Source organism: Sus scrofa, chromosome 14 (assembly GCF_054392235.1).
Source record: "Sus scrofa isolate SSC_HxYL_T2T_F1_AM1 chromosome 14, Sscrofa_HxYL_maternal_Yorkshire_Landrace_v2.0, whole genome shotgun sequence".
Classification (NCBI taxonomy): Eukaryota; Metazoa; Chordata; class Mammalia; order Artiodactyla; family Suidae; genus Sus; species Sus scrofa.
Genome location: NC_139396.1, coordinates 159,218,609 through 159,242,024, shown reverse-complemented (window position 1 = coordinate 159,242,024; position 23,416 = coordinate 159,218,609). Strand labels below are relative to the sequence as shown.

The window sequence follows — 23,416 nt, the reverse complement described above, 5'->3', positions numbered from 1 at the left end:
CATCAGATCCAAGCAGCGTCTGAGACCTACACCCCAGCTCACAACAACGCTGGATCCTCAATCCACTGAGCGAGGCCAGGGATAGAACCTGCAACCTCATGGTTCCTCGTCAGTTTGTCTCCACTGCGCCAAGACGGGAGCTCCGTAGACTGTGTACCTTTTATCTTTGGGTCTCAAGCACCAGGGCCTGGCTCGAGCACAGAGTACAATTTTAAACAGACGAAAATATTTCTAGCCACTAGAAAATTGAAGCATTTAGCTAAGACTATCTCCTAATACTCTTTATGCAAGTTTTGCTGTTTAGAAAATAAAATTGCACATGGATGATACAGTGATGAAGTTACAGGGAGAGCATGAATGCTACAGCAAACACGGGTGAGCCTGCCCGCATCTCAGCCACGCGGCCTCACAGCCCCAGAGCACTTCTCTCGGATGCCAAGGACACTTCCTCCTCCGTGGCCTGTCACTGCCACACACGGAGGCTTCACCCTGGAAAGGGCCCCTCAGGCTGCACAGGAGCGGAGAGCCTCCTGCCGGGGCTGGTAAAGATGATTTCTGAAAGGCTTGGGGCTTCATCCCTCGGGGAGTCCATGAAACAGTTGCAAAGGGAAAATCCGGAGGCCCTTCTGGCCACGGTTGTGAGAGACAGAATACTAAGAGCCCGATTCAGAGGCCCTGCAGGCTCAGGAAGAGGAGACACCAGCTGGCTGTGTTTAATTTTCCTTGGCTTTGAAGCCTCGGAGTGCACAGCGCGACGTGGGAAGCAAACATTTTCTTTGGCGGCCAAGGCCCTGGGTGGTGAATGCATTTACTGGTGCGGCTTTAGCTTAGATGTTAAGACTCTATAACACCAATAGGAGAACAGGCCCAGTGCGAGGGGCCCCCGCCCTGGCCCGGGGGACGCTCAGACAGTTTTACTCTACAAACTGGGAAGGAGACGTTAGCTCTTTTCAGGCAGATTTCTGCTTTAAATTCACTTCTTCTCTGAAAGAATCTCTAAGGATAGAATGTGCCATGAGCTTGGCAAAGAATGGGCCCACCGTGGACCAGAGCTGAGTTTGGATCCCAATCTCACCCCCCAGTGAGCCCCGCCTACCAGTGGGCAGAGAGTCACCTGCTGCAGGACAGGAGCCCCAGGGCCCAGCTACGAGGGGACAGTGGCTGAGTCCTGTGTGCCAGTTACTTGGGTCTCCACCACCCCCCGCTTTCACCAGGTCAGCATTTCATCAAGGACAAGCCAGGAGCCACCGCTAACTCCCTAGGCACTGAAGGGACATGAATTTTGCAAAGTGGGGAGTTCCTGTTATGGCTCAGTGGGTTAAGGACCCAGTGTTGTCTTCATGAAGATGCAGGTTCAATCCCTGGCCTCACACAGTGGGTTAAGGATCCGGTGTTGCCACAAGCTATGGCAGAGGTCACAGATGAGGCTCAGATCTGATGTAGATGTGGCTGTGGTGTAGGCCGGCAGCTGCAGCTCCAATGCGACCTATAGCCCAGGAACGTCCATATGCCACAGATGCAGCTGTAAAGAGAGAGAGAGAAAAAAAAAAAAATTTGCAAGGTGAGAGCATTCCTGTTGAGCAAGTCCCTGGAAGGCGCCACCTAGAAAAGTCTATCTTGTGAGCCAAGACGAGCAATAAACCCTGCTGGCTCCAGGGGGTCAGAAGAGGGCTGGTGTGTCTCATATCTTCCCTGGCATCACCCTGCCATTACCAGTGGGCACCCACTGGGCCCACGTTGTTCTGGGCGCATTTCTGTTTCTGAATAACGAACACTTGTTTCTATCCGTGGCCAACAGATCAGAGCCATTCAACCGCGGAAGCCGGAAGGACCCTGGAACGCTGACCATCTTTAGATGGGCTCACGGAAGGGTTGAAGGTTCGAAAGCAGCCCAGGTAAACATCTGGGCTCTGAACTGCCCGGATCGGAATGACCCAGTGTGAGACACTGGCCACCACCTGAATGTTCACAGAGTACTTCACCTTTGTCGTCGTCTGGACAATAAAAATGAGAAGCGAACCTATGGAACAGTTTGGGGGTTCGTCTGAATGATTCTCTGTGTAAAAGGCAAGTCCCAGGCAGGGAGCACGCGCTCCGTAAAGATTTGCTGACCTGATTCTTGCTCCTGGGGTATAGTGTGCCTTCCATGAGCCTGTGAGCAGGACACACTCCTGGAATGTGAGAAGCTGAGCAGCTGTCACCTTCCGAGGTGCTCTGGGCTCTCTCGCCTCCAGGACAGCACAGGGCTGGTAACCCCCCGGAGCAGCCAAGGGATTACAAAATGATGAGTAGGGAGGACGACTCAGTAACGCAGGGACCATTTGAGAGCTGTTCTCAAGAGTACTTAGGAAGGGGGCCTCGGAGATCCGAGGCCTTGCTGAAGCTGAGGCCGAAGGAGGAGGCACGGCCGTCAGGTGGAAAGAAGCCAGGCAAGGGTCCCTTTCCCAACGCTGGGCCAGGAGCTGTCCAGGATGCAGTGCTGAAGGAGCCAGGCGGGGATCCTGGCCTCCTTAGGGCTTGTGAGAGCTTTTTAGGATAATCTAAAGGCTAGTTAAGCCCTTCAGCTTTCCTTCTTGGAAGAGGCCCGGGATAATCTCTTGCAAAGAAGGAACCCCAGACAGCTTTCACTCCACAGCGAGGCATTCAACACGCCTGACGTGCCCACTGCGCCCGTCAGAAGCTTCCTGGATCTAAGCAGCACTGGAGACTCAGGCAATAAAGGAAACCACGCGTGGAGTGACATCACTCAGTGCACAGCAAAAGCAATTACCTCCCGAAACGCCCAGTCTGCGTGGCACTAATAGTCTTGAATTACACCGACTTCCAGCTCACCAGAATGAATCCTGCAATCCTGCGATTCTGGACCTGGACTCATGGGTTAGAAAGGCAATACCCAATTCATGATCTGAAACCACCCTTTCATTCCACCCCGATTGCATCTCAGCTTGTACCAAGTTGGCTTATCCACTGTAAGAAAACTACATTCGTGGAGTTTCAGGTTCTTGCCCAAGATTTTGGGGCTCCCCAGACTCACTTGTTGAGGATTTTGGCTCTCTTGGCACTTGAAAAGTTCTCCAGTTGCAAGGACTCTTGCGTAAGGAAAGCGACAGCCAGGTGAAAGTAGTTGTTCCAGAGCTGAAAACCAAAAAGCGGAGAAGCCAAGGGTTAAACTGATTAATGTCAGGTCTCAAGAATGCTCGGAGACATCCAGCATTTGTCCCGCACACTTGTGAAATGCTTAAAACCTGTACTCTCAGGAGTTCCCTTTGTGGCTCAGCAGAAATGAATCCTACTAGCATCCATGAGGATGCGGGTTCAATCTCTGGCCTCGCTCAGTGGGTTAAGGACCTGACGTTGCCGTGAGCTGTGGTGTGGGTCGCAGACATGGCTCAGATCCTGCGTTGCTGTGGCTGTGGTGTAGGCTGGCAGCTGTAGTTCTGATTGGACTCTTAGCCTGGGAACTTCCATATGCCACATGTGTAGCCCTAAAAAGGAACAAACAAACAAAAAACCGCACTCTGTATACACAGCACTAACCAGCAGCCCACAGTGTGGTTCAGGGCTGAGTGTGGGTACACAGTGCATGGGGTCAAATCCTAGTCTCGGTGCCATGGGGTCAAATCCTAGTCTCGGTGCCTCGGTGTCTCGGACACAGTGGGAATTTCCATAGTACCTACCTGATAGGGCTGCTGAAGGATCAAAGGTGTAAATACACGCAGAGCCCTTCCAGGGGTGCTGAGTGTGGGGTAAGAATGCACTAAATGTTAGCGCTTGTCGATGTATTTCAGAGCCCCTTACCTAATAGTTTATAGCTTTCTAAAATGGATGATTTTTAGGATACTAAAACAGTGAACAATTGAGGAAGACAGATGAAAAGGGATCCAATATGACATAGCTCAAGGACTTGGGGCTTAAAAAATTATTTATTATAAAGTGATTTTTTCATCATGAAGCTCTTCGCTGAAGCTCTGTGTTTCTGGACACTGTACAGAAGCATTCTTCACCAAGAAACGTTGTGATGGGTGGATCCCTCAAGGCAGGAAACCAATGCCCCTGATTAGGTCCATGCTTAAGACGAGGTTAAGAAAATGAAGGGGAAAAGCCTGGATCGAGAATGGGGTTCTTCCGCTTGCTCCTCAACCCTCGATAAATAGCATCCACCTCTCTTCCCGGAGGAGAAACCTGGGGCTAGCTGGGCTTTGTCCTTTGCAGCATCCCGTCATTCAATCAGCAAGTCCTTCTGCTTCACCTTGCAAACCCCGCTCAAGCCCACCCACTTTGTCTCAGGGCCGGGCTGTGGTCAGCACCCTCCCTCACAGACCAGGACAGCCTGCTTCCTGTTCCAGGTCCTGGCCTCGCCTCATCGTCTCCCAGCCACAGAGCAGCCAGAGAGAACTGGAGCCCATCTGAGGGGGCCACACTCCAGCCTGAACCTTGTCAGGACCCTCCCACAGGCTTCCGGTCAGCACAGACTTTGAGGGGGAGTCCTGCTGCCCAGCTCCCCCTGCCTCCCCGCTCGCAGCCTTTCCCTCTGCGCATTGCTCCTCGGCTTTCTTCCCAGGTCCTTGAATTGATGGTGACGTGTCATTACCCATCTGTCCAAACCCACAGAATGTAGAGAAATCTACAGTGAGCCCTAAGGAGAAGCCCTGAGTGACTGTGATGTGTCAGGGCAGGGCCACCAGTTGTAGCAAATGGACCATCTGGAGGGCAAGGAGAGAAGGGGAGGTGGCTCTGTGGGAAATCTCTGGACCTTTCTCTTAATTTTGCTGAGAACATAAAACTGCCAAAAATAAAATGAAGTCTTTAAACGATCACATAAAAATATAAACATTCCAAAAAAAAGAAACGGGAGTTCGCGTCATGGCGCAGTGGTTAACGAATCCAACTAGGAACCATGAGGTCGAGGGTTCAATCCCTGCCCTTGCTCAGTGGGTTAAGGATCCAGCATTGCCATAAGCTGTGGTGTAGGTTGCAGACGTGGCTCCGATCCTGTGTTGCTGTGGCTCTGGCGTAGGCTGGTGGCTGCAGCTCTGATTGGACCCCTAGCCTGGGAACCTCCCTATGCTGCGAGAGCAGCCCAATAAATGGCAAAAAGACAAATAAAATAAAAGAAAAAAAGAAAAAACAACAACTTGTAAGCTGTGCATGACTTGAGATATGACAACTCACGTCATTGGTGATGCTGACCTGTGAAGGATGTGATGACTGAACTTGAATGTGGACTGGGGACTGGGCAGGAATCATAATAAAGTAAGTTCCCTGAGTTTGGTAACCTTGCTCTAGTGATGTAGGGAAAGGACCTGTTCGTATGAAATATACCCTACAGCTCTGGGGAGGTGACAGGGCGTCAGGCTGGCAGCTTACTGGGAGAAGGTTAAGAAAAAAAGTTCTTGCCAGAAATGAAAAGTTGTCAAAGGAAGGGTAGAGGGAAGCAGGTGGAAATGGCATCCTGTGCAGGTTATTGGTTCAAAGAGAAGGAAGTGTGAGGGAACAGGAGGATGTTAGAACAAGGATGTTAGAACATAGACATACACCTGTTGGGGTGCCCACTGACTGGGGCATGCGCTGAAGGTAGCCTGGCCCTATGCACCAAAGCCCCCCTTGGGGGCGGGAGGGTGGAGGCCCCCAGGGTGGAATAATCAATGCACTTCACATCTGCTGAGGGACAAGGGCCAAAAAGGGCTCACTGCAGCCAAGGTGTGTGGGCATGAGGGGAGCATCCAGAGGACCTATTCATGAAACAATGCACAAGTGCAGCAATAACCAGGAAGCTCATATGCATAGCAGCCACACACAAAATACACAGCAATCTACCTAGCAGGCGATGGGCAAAGCTTACATGGATAAAACCAGAAAACCTAATGAGGGCCACAAAAAAAAGCCTAAATATTCCTGTGTAGGATGGGAAAAAAATAAATACTGCCACGTATTCCCCCAAATGCTGTTACATTTCCCCTACAATTATTTATGAGCTCAACAGAATCCCAATTAAAATGTAAAGAGCATTTTTGAAAAGTTTAAAAGGTGATTTTGTATTTCACATGGTGAAGAAATGCACAAAAAGTCAAGATAATTTTGCAATAACACACTAATAGGGAAATCTTGGCTCTTCTAGCTGGGTATAAAATCACTGGGTAATAACACAGAAAATAGAACAGATACACACACGCCTTTGTAATTACAGGTTTCCTCAGTGGCACTTCAAATCATTGGGAGAGAAGAATCTATTCATAAAATAATGTGGCGAGAAGTGAAGTTAAACTCTTACCCCTAACCCCTAGAAGTTGCAGATGGATTAATCGCTACAAAGTTAAAAAACAAAACCAAAACCAAAGCAGAACTATAAAGGGATCAGCAGATACTGACTACCTAAAAAAAGTTAAATTTATAATGAAAGAAGGATTTGTCAAGCAAACATAAAATCCAAAAGCCCTAAAAGAGCCGACAGGTTTGACTACAGAAAAATTAAAAATTTCCCTATGATAAAACTAAACTTATGACTAGGCCATATCAAGAATTTCAATGTACAAAAAAAGCATGACAAAGAGCCAAGGGACACACAAACTGAGGAAATGATCAGACAGTTCATACTAGAAATCCCCACAGCCACGTCCTCTCAACCCAGCCAGGAGTCAGAAACGCCAACAAAAATGAGAATCCACCATTTTAAAGAAGTTGGTGTGGGGGAAAATTCTAGACAATGGCTGCTTTCCGGGAAGGCTGGTGAGATTTCAGATTGCTAGAGCGTTGGAGGAGGGTAATTTATCAGTGTCCATCAAACTGAAGTTTCTTACCATGCAGTCTGGTACTTGTGGTCCCAGGGACCTATTCTCCAGCAATGCAGCACCGAGACGCGCATGTCCCATTGCTCATGGACACGCTGCTCGGAAAAGGGATGAGCTGCCAACAGCCTGGCAGGTGACCAGTCCAGAGACACCTCCACCAATGTTGGCACAGGTGACAGAATGGAAGACGTGGAGGGTGTGACCCAATTCACGTGAAAAAAACAAGTCATTGACCCTTGAACAACTTGGGTTTGAACTACTCGGGTCCACTTAGAGATGGACATTTTTCAGTGGCTAAATACTGCTGATGGACTAATACCACACAGTCCATCCGTGGCTGGCTGAATCCGACAACGTTGAGGAACCAGGGATATGGAGGACCGACCATCAGTATACTCAGATTAACCATCTTTGCAACCTCCTCCCGCACTGTTCAAGGGTCCACTGAAAATGCTTAAAGCCTCAAGAAGAACACACAACAATTATTCTATTCTATTCTGTTCTGTTCTATTCTATTCTGTTCTATTTTCTTCCATGGCATACGGAGGTTCCCAGGCTAGGGGTCAAATCAGAGCTACAGCTGCCAGCCTACACCACAGCCACAGCAATGGGGGATCCGTGCCATATCTGCGAGGATCCTTAAGCCACTGAGCGAGGCCAGGGATCAAACCTGCGTCCTCATCGATGCTAATCAGGTTTGTTTCTGCTGAGCCACGACAGAACTCCCCACAACAATTATTTTAAAAGTTACCCGGGAAAGAGGGTGAAAGGTTAGGAAGGGGTCTTTCATATTTTATTCAATGTGCTAATTGTCACTGCATGAATATCGTAGAAGAATATATCTGTGGATTAGCACATGTGAAAACAAACGTTAGGTTGGGAAAATAAAAAAAAAAATTTAAATTGTGAAAAATAATAAAAAACATGTCCAGCTATATAGAACCCGACATTATATGCTTATCTTATATTATGCTGATAAGACAAACATTTCAAATTTTTGTTGTTTGTTGGTTTTTTGGCCACACCCACAGCATGTGGAAATTCCTGGGCCAGGGATCAAACCTGAGCCACACAGCAGGGACCTGAGCCGCGGCAGTGACAATGTCAGATTCCTAACTCGCGGTGCCACAAGAGAACTCTCAAGCATTAAAAATTTTTACATGACACAAGAAATAAGGGCATAGGTGCCTAACAACTTACGCTAACAGACCGTGTATCCCATTAGCTCTAAGTCTTCGGAAGACGATGCAGAAGAGAGGGCACAGGCGCGTCTTCAGTTTTGTTATCTGGTAACCCGTTTTTGAGCTGGACCACCCTCTGGGCACACATGAATTCTCAGGTTCCTTCTCAGTGAACAGTCCTACCCAGGAAACTAGCCCATTTGCATCTGGATACTTTTATTTGCCACCGTGAGTCAGTGAAACTAATGACAAAATCATTAATATATCAGAGGAAAACCGGGTTCTACAAGCCAGCTGAGCTCAGTGAGGCAGACCCACCTCACCTCCCGGCTAATCCTTCCCTCATCACATTAGGACGGTCGGAGACCGTCTTGGCAGCCACACCGCATGAGAGGCGGCGGCTGCCCTGCTCAGAGAGTCCCTACTTGTCACTCTGATTCAAGACTTTCCCTCTGAAACAGCTCCATTTCCTTCCTGGTTAAATTGAGCAAATACCCCCAAGGCATCATTTGCAATCCTCGGGTTCCAATGGCACATAGTGTAAATTCCATTTCCATACCTTAGATGGGAAACCAATTAAGTTCGAGGACTGGAAATATAAGATATGGGTTCAGACCAGCGATTTGTTTTAACATGCTTTCCCAACAAAGGTCGTGTCTACCTCTTCTCTTACCTGTAGCTCAAAGTTGGCTTGATCCAGAAATTTTTTGTTCAGCATATCTGCATACTGATTAATCGCTCGCAGGAAGACTCTGAAAGATCAAGAGAAAATTACATAATTACACACTTCTGCTCTGGTACCTTTGTAGGTTTGGCATTTCAATTAACTACAATCTGAGACTGTCTGGCAAGTGAACTCTTAAGTCCTGTGAAAAGCTGTGAGGTTCTGCCAATGAAAAGCCCACAGAATTATATGCAGATGTTCTCCAAATTAATCAAGGAAACTAGCACATGCAGGATAAAAAACAGACCAAAATAACCGCGTCTGAACGTAGCGTACGAAAAGTATCGCTAAAAAACGTAATTTTTTTTAAAGAAATAAAAGGTGCAAATTAAATCTTTTTCTCCAGTCACAATGTCTTCATGCTATAATACGAAATTGGTCTTGGCTTAGCTGGCTTTTTAAAGTTAAGCATTTGAAAATTGCTGTTACATACTGTCTATCAGGCTTGGAATGGTTTGATCTAAGATCACTAGGTTGGAAGTAGACCTTATTTCAGAATCACGTGTGCAATAGCCAAATGCTAATTTTGGTGCTTGCTTACTTGATTAAAATTAAAAAAAAAAAAAAAAAAAGGCGTTGGTAGATATGAGAGTGATTTGCCAGGAATCATAGCAGGAATTTTAATTCATGGATAAGGTACAATTTGAAGCACGCAGAACAGAATCTCACACCCTTCCACGCCCTGCCTGTACTGGTTGGTGATGAAATACACAGCGGGGGCGGGCAGAAATGGCTCGAGTACGAAGCCTTTCACAGGTGTGTTCCTTTCGAAGATGTGTGTTATCTCCCTCGAGGGTGTTTACAAGGGGGCTTTGTCCAGATACTCCTTTTTAAATGACCCTCTTCCCTTTGCACAAAGGCAGGAGGCAGGAGGAAGTAGCATTGGGTCACAGATCATACACTTAATTACATTTCTTGTTTAGACAGCAGGAAGCAGCCAGAGAGTGTAAGAGAAATCTAGGTTACTTACTAGGAACGGGCCACTCTCTGGCAAGAGGAGCCCCACCCCCCACCCCGCCACACCCCTTCCCCAGCCACTAAAGACCAGTTAGCCTGGGTGGAGGGGTGGGGGGTCCATCTGGGGCTTTAAGGTCTCCATCACCGCCCCCCCATCACCAACACCTTCTCTCCCACTCATTCTGTGCACAGCTCGAAGAAAGAGGACTTGCACACATCATTTCATTAAGAGACCTATTAGCAGGATCCTGGACCAAAAACCCAGTCTGACAAATGGCCTGTGCTGTCTTAGCCGCTGAAGAAAACCATAGCTGGGGTTATTTGAATTCCTCCCTGAGGATGTTAAGATAGAGCAAGAAAGGAGGAATTCGTGTTGTAAGTGACTGTTAATGGAGGGGCATGGTGGCGCTGGCCTTGGTCCATGAACCTGGAGCACAGCCTAGGTGGCAGCAGCCATCAGCTGCCAGAGACAGCCACTCTAGGATGCCCAGGTACATCGAAAAAAATCGATCTTCCGGCTGAATTTCATAATTTATTGAAGAAGAAGGAAAAAAAAGTGGACTACAGGGCTTTTAGGGCCTCCTGACAGATTAATCCAGGACCAGGACAAATCACTAGCATCAGGTTATGCCTCGTAGATACTGGTCTCCTGGCAACCCCTCCAGTCTTGGCCTTTGACCCTCAGAAGTACAGGATGCAGGGCTCAGGAGAGGATGCTCCACCTGGCACATGTGACCCTGGCAACTGTGTTCAGATAGCATCTGGGGACAGGCTAGAGGAACCCCCAGGTGTCAGTGGAGTAGAACAGCTTCCTGTCCTGGTCGGGAGGGAGGCTCTTACATCGCATGGAAACGTTAGGCTTCTGGCCACAAATGCTCTTTTCTCTCCTTAACTTGGCCTTCAACTTCGGGACATGGCTGTTCACTTGAGGATCCCAGGGTCTTTATGAGCTTTAAGGAACCCCCTCTCTCCAGCCCTCTTAAGATAATAACGACAAGTTCCCTTGGACATGCATTATCATTACAGGCTAATTATTCTGCCTCAAGATAGCACGCAAACAGTTGCAATATGCTACTTCTAATTAAGCTCTGGAACGATTTCAGCTAGTTAAATAAAGATATTGCTCAAAATGATTTTTATAAAAAGGTGCCATGCTGAAATAATATGAAGGCTGAACAAAAACTTTCTTAATGAACTGACAACTGAGAAAAAGCAGTGTTGAGAGAGATTCTATCATTTAGGCTCATTTTATACATTTTTTAAAAAGCCGGGACAAAATAAATAAGTAAATCACACAGAAAGCAAGCTGCAGGAGGGAGAACTAAAGGGATGATCAAACCCATCATCAGTGCTGTAAACACAGGGGAGCCGCTCAGGCTGCAGGCATCAAGGGCCACTTCACCTCAGCAGAACCTTCCAGAACACACGTGTCACAACCTCCGTTTCACACTTGATGGGATTAAAAACCTGACAGTGCTCAAGTCCACTTGAAGGCAAATCAATGAACCAGGCAGAAGGAAACAGAAGCAGAGCTTAACTTCTAGCAATGTTTAATATCGCCTGTAGTTCATGAGTTATTTCTAATAAACGTCGAACTCGGGAAATCACTGAGAAGATCCCGTTAGGAACTTTTGCGTTTATCCCCTGTTTTCAGTCGAAGATTGTGGAAAGCATCACCCGAGGCTCAGGGCCTGGGGTAGGAGGAGGCTTCTCTAGTATGAACTGAAGGTTCTGGCCCAGCTCGGCATGGCTGAAGGTCAAGTCCTTTTGGACGGGAGGTCTTGAGGGGGGTACTGGGAATAAGCGGGCTCTGCTCTGAGTCCCCGGGGACCCTGTTCACGCTGGGCACTGCTGAAGTGGAGCTCAAGGACAGGGAGGCCCTCCAGACTGTTCCCAAACGGCCCTGTTTATTCACCCATGCTCCCGTAATGCCCAAATGGCATCTGGCACGTCACATATGTTCACTCTATACTAGCCGCAGGAAAGAATGAAGGGATACGGGTGGGCGGGTGGATGGATGGATGGATGGATGTGGATGATGTGGCCCAGAAGGTCAGGCCCAGACCCACATCTGAAGGCTCAGGGAGGCCAGATGACTAGGTAGGCCCCAGCCCTCCCTGGAGTCTTTGCAACCCGAGTAGCTTTTCCACTGCGGGGTTCAGCTCGTTTGAGGTTCTTCCCAAACACATCCCTCATTAGGCATTTGGCATCTACAGCTGGGCCTTGTGCCTTCATCCTCCTTTCCACTTCCAAAGGTAGTTCCTTGGTGGAGGGAACCTTGCCTTGTATACGTCACGATCCCCCAAAGCATCTGAGAGGACCCCTTGCCACTCTGCATATTCAGAAATGTTTTGATCTCAGGAAGTGTTAGTTTAAATCCGCACTCACAGACCTCTCAGAGCCAGTGGTGTGTCCAGGAACTCCTAACGGGCAAACCACACACACACACACACACACACACACACACTCAAAGCCACCTCTAGCCTGGAGGAGGAATCCACTCTCAGGAAATGTGAGTTTGTCTTTATTCTCCGCACTCAGTGTTATTGTACACAAATATCAGACCCCAAAGAACAGAGGTCATGCCTCCTGCTCATTATGTTCTGGGCTCCCCAAGACACAAGAACAAGATGCTTGCAGGGGACAGAGAGCGTGGCAGGTGGAAGGCAGGGAGGACAGACAAGTGTTGCTTCTACTCGGCCAGAAAAGAAAGGAGCGGGGCCACAGGGGAAATCAGTTGCCCTGTGAACCGAGCAAGCCACGTCTCATTCCCAAGCCACAAGAATTAAGTAATTTCTAAAAAATGAAGCTAATGGTGTGAGAATGAAATGCTTTCATGGATGCTGCCCCGCATGGTCAAAATGATTAAGAAAAAGGGCAAGCCCATATTTCACAGAGATCTTTTCAATTATTTGTAATCTATGAAAGGATTTATTTATAATCTAAACATTTTAAAGGTAAAACCAAACAAACAAAATAAATAATTCCAGGAGAGCCACCAGCAAATTATGCCATCAGCCAAAGATTCAAAAGCCCTGTGGTTTAGATCTGGTCTCTGTGACATTCAAATTATTCAAGGCAAGTGACCACAAATTTTATTTTTAATGGCCTCATGGAAAGAACGTTATGTCACGCTGCTTGGTAACTGGTTCCTGTCTCCAGAGAGTCAGAGGCACTTCTCTGCTGCTCTCTTCACAACGTCACCTTGTTTAAGTAATCTGTGGACCCCGTGAGACAGAGATCATTCCCAAAGCTCATACAATTAAAAACAAATGATTATAAGAGAAATGCAAATCAAAACTACCATGAGATACCACCTCACACCAGTCAGAATGGCCATCATTAATAAGTCCGCAAATAACAGGTGCTGGAGGGGGTGTGGAGAAAAGGGAACCCTCCTGCACTGCTGGTGGGAATGTAAACTGGTACAGCCACTAGGGAGAACAGTTTGGAGATACCTTAGAAATCTATACATAGAACTTCCATATGACCCCACAATCCCACTCTTGAGCATATATCTGGACAAGAGTTTCCTTGAAAAAGACACATGCACCCTCATGTTCATTGCAGCACTATTCACAATAGCCAAGACATGGAAACAACCCAAATGTCCACCGACAGATGATTGGATTAGGAAGATGCAGTGTATATACACAATGGCATACTACTCAGCCATGAAAAAGAATGACATAGCAACATGGATGGAACTAGAGACTCTCATGCTGAGTGAAATAAGTCAGAAAGACATAGACAAACACCATATGATATCACTTATCTCTGGAATCTAATATCCAGCACAAATGAACATTTCCACAGAAAGAAAATCATGGACTTAGAGAATAGACTTGTGGCCGCCCCGGGGGAGAGGGAGGGATTATCGGATAAAACTTGGAATGGATTTACAATGAGATCCTGCTGAGTGGCACTGAGAACTATGTCTAGATAACTTATATTGCAACAGAACAAAGGGTGGAAAAAAAATGTATACATGTAAGCGTAACTTGTCCCCCATGCTGTACAGCAGAAAAATAAATAAATTTAAAAAAAACCCAGAAGACAAAACAAAACAAAAAAACAAAAACAAATGAACAGGAGTTCCTGTTGTGGCTCAGTGGGTTAAGAACCCAACACATTGTCCAGGAGGATGCAGGTTCAACCCTGGCTGAAAAAAATACTAAAATCTGTTTAAAAATAACAATAACAAGGGAGTTCCCTTTGTGACTCAGTGGTAACAAACCCGACTAGTATCCATGAAGACGCAGGTTTGATCCCTGGCCTCACTCAGTGGGTTAAGGATCCGGCGTTGCCACAAGCTGAAGCATAGGTCGCAGACATGGCTCAGATCCGGTGTTGCTGTGGCTGTGACGTAAGCCTGCAGCTGCAGCTCCAATTCAACCCCTGGCCTGGGAACTTTCATATGCTGTAATTGTGGCCATAAAAATTTAGATAAATAGGAGTTCCTGTCGAGGCTCAGTGGTAACGAACCTGACTAGTATCCATGAGGATGCGGGTCCCATCCCTGGCCTTGCTTGGTGGGCAGTGCTGTGAGCTGTGGTGTAGGTCGCAGACACGGCTCAGATCTGGCATTGCCGTGGCTGTGGGATAGGCCAGCGGCTACAGCTCCAATTGGACGCCTAGCCTGGGAACTTCCATATGTCGCGTGCATGGCCCTAAACATACAAAAGAGAGAAAAATGAATAAACAAATAAATAAATAATGAACCACCATAAAACCAGGCAACTTTCCTGACTTCTTTCTCTTCTGCATGGACATTTAACAATGGTGAGCTCCCACCGGGGACAAAATGCTGGGCCGTGATTGCTGAAGGTGTCAAGTAATTGTCTGCATACGAATAGCCAATTAGTTTTAATTTAATTCTTCCCATCCACTGTCTGTCAGTCTACTTATCTATCTATCATCTATCTCTTCACATACATGCAAACATCTGGCTACAAGACCTTCAAATCTTCCCCAAGGTCCTCCTTATTTTCAACCAGCACATAAGGTACTAAACTATGGGGACTCTAACAAGCTCCCTAGAACTTTGACTCTCTGGCTGGACTCGTGCACGTGTTCAGGAGACCGGCTGGGTGTGGTGGGCGAGGCTCTGAGCAGGAGGCAGCTGCCGAGTTCCGAGGCTCTCCAAGCACAGGCATTTTCCAGAGGTCCTCTCCTCACCGGCCTTGCCTCTCACCCACATCCTCACGCTTGTCCTGCATCCCAGGGCCTCGGATGCCTCATGTGCTCCATCAGAGGACCGCCTCCGAAAAGCCGCCTATCGGAAAGCAATGTGTATGGAGGAATCAAAGCAGCACAGGCCGAAATAATTACGTGTTAATTGAGAAGAAGGGAACTTAGAAAGCGGAACATAATCAGGAACCAATTTAACTACTAGAGGCTCCTGGCACAATTACAGTCACTAAAATGACTATATTATGACAGAGCCGCAGGCGTTTCTATATCTCTGTTACCCAGTGCTTGCTGCCAATAAAATGGAAGATGAGCGGCTTCATTACTAGAGAAAGAAACATCTATGGAGAGAAGCGCTGAGCTTCCAGTGGCAGCACAGCCCCATTTCTCAAATGGGGCTGCTGTGGGGCTTGGCTTATCCCTTCCCTAAAAGTTACATAATTAGATTGTACAGTTCAGTGTGAGGACAATGCAATACCTCTGGCATTCAAACAGGAGTCGCTCTGAGGGGGAAAGAAATCCGCCTCTTTTAACAAAGTGCTTTGCCCAAAGTGGTTGGGAAAACGCAAACAAATTTAAAGTGACAGACTCTATTCCTGCAGAACAATGAGTCAAGGAGTCGGAGCTGGAAAGCTGCCTGACAATGACGTCTGCATAATTCAGGAAGCCTGGGAAGGAGAGGCAGCTTAAGGTGAAGCGACGAAAGAGATGCAAAGAACAGAAGAACAGCACGGGACGGACGCCTTCCTCCAGGGGATCAGCTCCCAGCACATCCCGCTGGCAGGAGAGCATCTCTTTGTCACGTCGGTGACTCAACAGGACCAGCCACCTCCTCTGGTGGGTGGGTTCCGAATGCAGGCCACGTGAGCACGGACACGTGACCTCTAAGAAAGATCTTGTTGGGTCTCGGTCAAGGGACGCACGGAGGTGGGGGGCTGAGTGGGAACCACCTCCAGCCTTTGCACCTTGGGAAACAGTGGGAAGACACACATCACGAGAACTTTCTGGAAGGGTCGGCCGGGGCCAGACCTTGAGAGGTTGGAGGTGGCGGGGTACAGAGCCTTCATGTTGGAAGACGGGTGATGGGAGCCCTTGAGGGCTTTCTAGAGAGGAAGGAACCAGAAAGCCAAAGGGCACCGCCACTGATTCCTGCACGCATGAGATCTCCTCACTGCTTTTTCAACCAGTAAGGCTTCCACACCCATCCGATGCTTAATCGGATGCTTAATCTCGGGTTGCTCTGAAACGTTCCTCTGGCCAGTCCCGGTAGAAACCGGCTCGGCCACGAGGTCCACAGGACTTACAGAGAGTTTCCAGGGAGCACCTGCTCCTCACTAAGTGGGACATACATCCCTGCTGGGGGATCCCCTCGAGCAGAGACCTCTGGGCCCCGGCCTGCTTGTCCCACCCAAGCTCAATGCACTGGTGCCCTGGATGTGCGCTCCGGCTCCCGTTCCCACCTAAACCGTGCCCGTTGGCCATGACCCATTGCCCTCCCGTGCGGCTCCCACGCCACCTCCCCTCTGAGGGTCTGCCGCTCGGCTGGCGAGAACATCTTCTGGGTGCCTTGTATGTTGCACTCGGTGTTGTGACTGCGTAGAAATCACAGAATTTGATGCGCACAGGTCTGGTGGGGAATGAATGACCTAATATTTTACAAAGAAGGACACGAAAGCTCAGAGAGGCAGGAGTGCATGCTCCTGGCAGGCTGAGACCACGGTCACAACTGCCACAATTATGCGGGCTTTCTTAGAAACGTCGATGGATTGGTGTGGTCGGCAGGAGACGGGTATATCCTTGCACCTGTGCTGAGGGAAATTTCCAACACATACGCAAGGACACAGCCAGGCGATCCCTGTGCTCCTCCCTCGGCTTCAGCAAAAGCGTCACCTCTGCCCAGGATTGTTCCGTCTTTTCTCCCATCCCAGACACCCCCATTTCATTTCATTTCATTTTATTCCTCTCCACTCCATTCTCTTTTTAGGGCCATACCTACAGCATATGGAGGTTCCCAGGCTAAGGTCCAAATGGAGCTGCAGCTGCGACCTACACCACAGCTTACGGCAACACGGGATCCTTAACCCACTGAGCGAGGCCAGGGATCAAACCGGTGTCTTCATGGATACTAGTCGGGTTTGTTACCACTGACTCACAATGGGAACTCCCTTGTTATTATTCTTTTTAAACAGAGTTATGATTTTTTTCTCCTTTTTTTGGCCACCCGCGGCATATGGGGTTCCTGGGCCAGGGATCAAATGTGAGCCAGAGCTGCGGCAATGTTGGATTTTTAACCCACTGTGCCAGGCCTGGGAGGGGGCGAACCCGAGTCCTGGTGCTGCAGAGACGCCGCTTGTCCCATGGCGCCCCAGCAGGAACTCCAAACAGACTTTATTCTTAGGTCCACAGCGAAGTTGAGTGGAAAGCACAGAGAGCTCTCCTCGCTCCCCTGGTTCCCCCAAGCCTGGCATCCTGCCCCCAAGGGGCACGCGTGTTCTAACTGATGAACTTAGGCCATCTTGATCACCCGAAGTGCAGAGTTTACCCCAGGGCTCACTGCTGGTGTTGTCCGTCCCTGGCTCGGGACAAATCCACACGGACACAGATCCACCACGACGGCATCATCTGGAAACCTTCTGCTGCCCTGAACGTCGTCTGAGCCCCGCCTGCTCAACACTGAGCCCCGGGGAACCACGGATCTCTCCTGCCTCCATGGACCCGGCTTTCTCAGGAGGCCATGGGATGGCTGATCATACAGTAGGCAGCCTTTTCATTCTGGCCCTTAGTATTTTTAGAATGTTGTGGAAGTCAGTTCTTCCCAGGTTTAAGGCCCTTAACATTTAAGGCACTTTACAGCAGAGACTTAGCCACATGCTCTGGTCAAATTCGTTTCTAACTCATCTGGGAGCAGAAAGCGCCTGCCTTCCACAGAGTTCACGGCCAGCACAGCCTCAGAGCACACCCCCCCCGCCCCCAGCCCTGGCTAATGCTCAGGAGGCATCTCTGTCACTGACAGGCTGGACAGTTGGCGGCGGCCGGTGGGGGGGTGGGGGTCGCTTTTCGGAAGATGTGCCGTTAACACTGGCCTCTCCAGGCTTTCCTGAGGGCTCCAGGTCTCCGTTCCGCAATGTAGCAATTATCTCAGGAACGCCTCAATCACTGTTATGACTAAGAGACACACACACACACACACACACACACACACGTCTCACCAAGCACAGAATAACTGGGACACAAGCCTCCCTTGCTACTTCTCACCAAGCTCAGCTAGTTTCTTCCTGGTCTGCCTGCAACCATCTCTTCCTTCCAGCAAGGTGCCCCAAACCACAACCCACGGCCTAATTTTGTAAATAAATGTTTTTGGTTCTTTCTTTCTTTCTTTCTTTCTTTCTTTCTTTCTTTCTTTCTTTCTTTCTTTCTTTCTTTCTTTCTTTCTATCTTTCTTTCGATAAAGCCTTTTAAAAATGGTGGTCAAGTACACATAACAAATCTACGTGACTCTCTTAGCCATGTTCCCCCCCCCCCCTTTTTCAGTTGCACCCCTGACACATGGAAGTTCCCGGGCCAGGGATCGAATCTGAGCCACAGCTTTGACCTACACCATCACTGCGGCAATGCGGGATCCTGAACCCACTGTGCTGGGCCAGGGATCAAACTGGCAACACCACAGAGACAAGCCGGATCCTGAACCCGCTGTGCCACAGCAGGAATGCCGATCTTAACGATTTTTTTTTGTTTGTTTGTTTTTGGTTTTTTGTCTTTTTGCTATTTCTTGGGCCACTCCCGTGGCAAATGGGGGTTCCCAGGCTAGAGGTCGAATCGGAGCTGCAGCCACCAGCCTACGCCAGAGCCACAGCAACGCAGGAACCGAGCTGCCTCTGCGACCTACACCACAGCTCACGGCAACGCCGGATCCTTAACCCACTGAGCAAGGGCAGGGACCGAACCCGTAACCTCATGGTTCCTAGTCGGATTCGTTAACCACTGCGCCACCACGGGAACTCCCGATCTTAACCGTTTTTAAGTGTCTCTAAGGTTCGGTGACATGAGATACATTCACATTGTTCTGCAACCATCACCTCCTTCTGGCTGCAAAAGGCTGTTCGTGAAATGGAAACTTCGTTCGCATGAAACAGCAACTCTCTCCCCACTCTGGCCTCCCCACTGCCGAAGCCACCCCAGAAATTCACAGAGCTTTCTGTCTCTGTGAATTTCACTACTGCAGTGGAATCACACAGGATCTGTCATTTCGTGTCTGGCTTTCTTCACTCAGCATAGTGTCCTCAAGGTGCAGCCATGTCCTAGCAGGTGTCAGAATGGCCTTCCTTTTCAAGGCTGAATACTATTCTGTTCTACACCTAATGCCACCTTTTATATATCCACTCGCCGTCCACTGATGGACACTGGGCTTGTTTCCACCTTGTGGCTACTGTGCATAATGCTGCTAGGAACACAGGTGAACAAGCATTTCTTCAAGTCCCTGCCTTCAATCCTTTTGGGTCTATACCCAGAAGTGGATTGCTGGGTCATATGGTAATTCTACCTGTAGCTGTTTGAGGAAACATCAAACTGTCTTCCAGAGCAGTTACACCAGTTTACATTCCGGCCAATAGTGAACAAAGGTTCTAGTTTCTCCACACTCCTGCCAACACGTGTGCATTTTTTCGGTCTGCACTTGTTGTTTGGATAGCGGCCACTCTGACAGGTGTGCAGTGGTATAAAGGTTTATTAGCACGTGACCACACCCAGTCACGGCGGGATCTTCCATGACTGTCTCCCCACAACAACAGCGCAGCTGAGCAGTGGTGCCTGCAAAGGTACCGGGCCCTTAGCAGAACGCCTGGCCAGCCCCTGCAAAGCTATGCTTCAATTCTGACCTGTCCTCCACACAGACTTCTGGAGAGTTTTTCACCTATTTCAGGAGGGAGCAAGGCTCACATCTGTTTCTGGGTTTCAGAAAATAAAAGTTGTTGATAAAAAGACTTTTTTTATTTCATTTATTTATTTGGTTTTTTGTTTTAGGGCTGCACCTGTGGCAGATGGAGGTTCCCAGGCCAGGGGTCGAATCGGAGCTGCAGCTACCAACCTACACCATGCCCACAGCAATGTGGGATCCGAGCCGTGTCTGCGACCTACACCACAGCTCACGGCAATGCCGGATCCTTAACCCACGGATCGAGGCCAGGGACCGATCCCACATCCTCATGGATCCTAGTCAGCTTCATTGACTGCTGAGCCACGAAGCGAACTCCCGATACAGACTTTAAAAAGCCCCTTCCAGAGCTGAGACAATCACTGCCCTCTTTAGGTCTGGAAGTGGTGTTACCAAGAGTTGGGAGAAAAGCGATTTGGAAACCAAAGTAGAGGACTTCCATGCACCTCAATCATCGCCTTCTGCCTACTTCCCTCTCGGCCCCCAGTCCCGCCTGCTTCATCTGTTTCAACGTCACAGAACAAATGCTGATGGATTTAGCGCCAGCGTGGGCAAGACAGACACATGGGGAGTGCCCGCCAGTAAACACTAGGAAGTAAAGCATCACCACTGGTGGACGGGGCACGCGAGGGACCATTGTATCCTCACTCTAGACCCTCACCCCAGGGACCCCCGCACCAGCACCCCAGCAACCACCCAGCGGGCCTCCTGCCTCCTCTCCCAGGTCCTCCTCTAGTTCCCGTGATTGCTACCTGGAGGTGTCAAGGACAAGCACGGTGGATGTGCCCAAGGACGGCCAAGGGGGGTGGAGGCTAGAGGGCAGAGGACGTGGGAGAGGGGGTGACCACTGACCCACCCCCCGGAGCATGCGCAACAGGCACGATCTGCTGTCCAGGGTGTAAGGGGAGGTATACCTGGCACTGAAGGAAGCATCTTCTGAGTTCCTACTATGTGGGAGTGGGGAGTGGGGGGTTAGAAGCCAGGAATGCCAAGTTTCTTTTTCATGATGCAACATTCTGTAAAGAAACAGTGGTGATGGATGCACCCCATGGTGAATGGAAGTGATGCCGCCAACTGTACACATATACGTGGTTAAAATGGCACATGTTATGTTACATATACATACACAAAACATAAAATGTTACATATTTGTATCTTACCCCAATAATAAAAAAAAAGAGAAAAGCATGAGAAGGAAAGAGGACAGGATAAATCCAGAAACTGCGGCGGGGGGCTGTGATCTCTCTGTCCGTAACCCACCATCAGCCTGACTCAGTGCCACGATTTCAAAACACACACGTAAGCAAACCAAGGACCAAACACTGACTGAGAAATAAGAAGGTCTGACTTTTACTCCCCAAAGAAACAGGATGTTCAGATCTGTTCTGGGAGGAGGTGGGGCATTAACAAAGGAGTGAGAATATAAAGAAATAGAAACTCGAAGTTGCGACGACATCACCCACCCATGCAGGGTCCTTCAAGGCGCTAGTGTATCTTCTCTCCCGCAATCCGACACGTGACAGTGGCCACCTAACACAGCATGTCTCAAATCAACTGCGAGTCTGCTGAAGGTCCATGTGTGCTGAACCTTATTCCCTATAGCACCCAGCAATGTATCTTACATAAAACGCAGTATAAATGAATCCACGTAGTAAGCACAGGAGAACAGAGGCTGAGAGCCCAGTGCAGAGCTGAAGGCAGCCATTCTTGAGGGAAACTAGGATAGCTGCACGAAGGGGGCGATGCTTCCCAGTTATTTCCTGCTCGGAAAATACCAGCTGTGCCTAGAATTTATCCTGGTTCATTTTCAAGACCTGCTCAAGGCACTGTCATCATTTAGCAAATGAATGTGATTTGCTTCGGGCTCACTTGCCAAAGGCTAAAAACTGGGGCAAGGTTTTTGCCTGTTCAGGGGGCAGGTGCTTTGGGTGGGTGCGGGGAGCAGCCACCCAGCAGCCAGTGATGACCCCATCCCCCTCCTCAGGGGTGTGTGGTGACTTCTCATCACTTCTCCTTTAGTTTCTCGCTCACTGGGCTGGTGCGCTCCCCACGTGCTGTGCCCCCTCGGGGAGGAGCTGGAGGAGAAGCACAAGGAAAGAGAGAAACGGGGAGAGGCAGAGACTTGCGTCACATCCTCCATCGCGCCCCGTCCCTTTCGGGCTGTGCAACCTCCGGCAAGTGAACGAATGACTCTGAACACCATCTTCCCCCTCAAGGTCTGTGGGTGGTGGAGTTGGAGGAGTTGTGTTTGTCAGTGGTCCCCCCAGCTGCTCAGTCACTGACAGGTGCAATGGGGAGGGTGATAAAGAAACATACTGGGAGATGGGAGTTCCCGTTGTGGCTCAGCAGTAAAGAACCTGACTGGTACCCATGAGGACTTGGGTTGGATCCCTGGCCTCACTCAGTGGGTTAAGGATCCAGCGTTGCCAGGAGTTGTGGTATAGGTCGCAGATGCAGCTCGGATCCGGCGCTGCTGTGGCTGTGGCGTAGGCTGGCAGCTACAGCTCCGATTAGACCCCTAGCCTGGGAACCTCCATACGCCAAGGGTGCAGCCCTAAAAACACACACAAAAAAAGAGAGCAAGACGAAAGATGAAGGTCTTTGTCCTCTTCTTTGCTCTTTGTTTCATAAGAGGCCTCCGAAGGCTCCCCTCAGCCTGCAGGGAGCCAGGTGACTTTAGGAGATTCATGTTCCCGAAAGCTTGGCGGTGGCGGAAGCTCTTAGGCAAGGAGGGCATCTTGCCACTTCAGCACTTGATTGCAGTGGGGCTCAGCAGTCTCATCATCTGCTGAATCGCATCACTTGCTGTGGGTATGGGACTTTCTTCCACCATCTTTATCCATGGAGAGCGGCTCAGATGGTGCCAAAGACTTTTCTAGAAGGGGTAATTAATGTCCCAATTCGGAAATGGGAGACCTGGTGAGGTTCCAGCTCGGGTTTCGAGACTGAGTTTCCTGACAGTGCTGCAGGTGCAGGATGCCCCTGGTTCCCGGCTTGACAGGCATCACGTGCTAGCCACCTGCCCTGGGAAGGGTTTCTGCCCATGTGTCACAAATCACCACAAACATGGTGGCTTCAACGATCACCCACAGCTCCATGGGTCAGAAGTCCCCAAGCCTATGTGGGGTCCTCGGCTTGAGGTCTCAGAAGGCCTTGGTGCAGGAGCTGGCTGAGGTGGGTTCTGCCATGGGGGCTCCTCCAGGCTGAAGGCAATCTACTGCAGCTGAAGGTGTGAGGTCCCCACGTCCTTGCTGCCAGCTGGGGTCCCCACTGCTCTCGGCGGCTCCTGCATTCCTTCTCCCGTGGGTCTCTCCAAACCAGCCCGTTAAGCCCTTCTCATGCTGCAAAGTCTCACCTCCTTCTGGAGAGGTGAGACTTTAGGAGGAGAGAACTCTCTCCTTGGAGAGGGTTCCTGGATCACCTTTGGCCCCACCCACATAATCTCCCCAGCTTAAGGCCATGGCGTTCCGTCTGCAGAAGCCCTTTCTCCAGGCTGTACAACACAATCCTCTCCAGAGCCCAGCCACCCTCCAGCCAGAAGATTCCCCAAGGAGCCTCGCCTCAGGGGTCCTCGGAACCACAAACCTCGATACCAACCTGGCTTTTCTGCGTGCCACTTCCGTTCTTCTGCCAGCCCCAGGGGGAC

General features: G+C 49.4%; 1 protein-coding gene across 12 annotated transcripts in view; it reads right to left on the bottom strand.

The window, feature by feature from the left end:
* DOCK1 (dedicator of cytokinesis 1) overlaps window positions 1-23,416 on the bottom strand; it is a 539,709-nt gene that overhangs the window by 101,428 nt on the left and 414,865 nt on the right. For 9 of the 12 annotated variants that reach the window (XR_014827178.1, XR_014827177.1, XR_014827179.1 and 6 more), the window contains exons 30-31: window positions 8,643-8,721; window positions 3,035-3,135 (exon numbers count right to left, since the gene is read on the bottom strand). Coding sequence is in view for 4 of the 12 variants with exons in the window: in XM_084995915.1 (XP_084852041.1) it covers window positions 3,035-3,135; window positions 8,643-8,721 (180 nt within the window). In the remaining 8 variants the exon portion in view is untranslated. Of the gene's footprint in view, window positions 1-48; window positions 3,136-7,391; window positions 8,722-23,416 lie in introns of all 12 variants that reach the window. The other 3 variants (XR_014827182.1, XR_014827183.1, XR_014827184.1) reach the window with 3 other exon arrangements.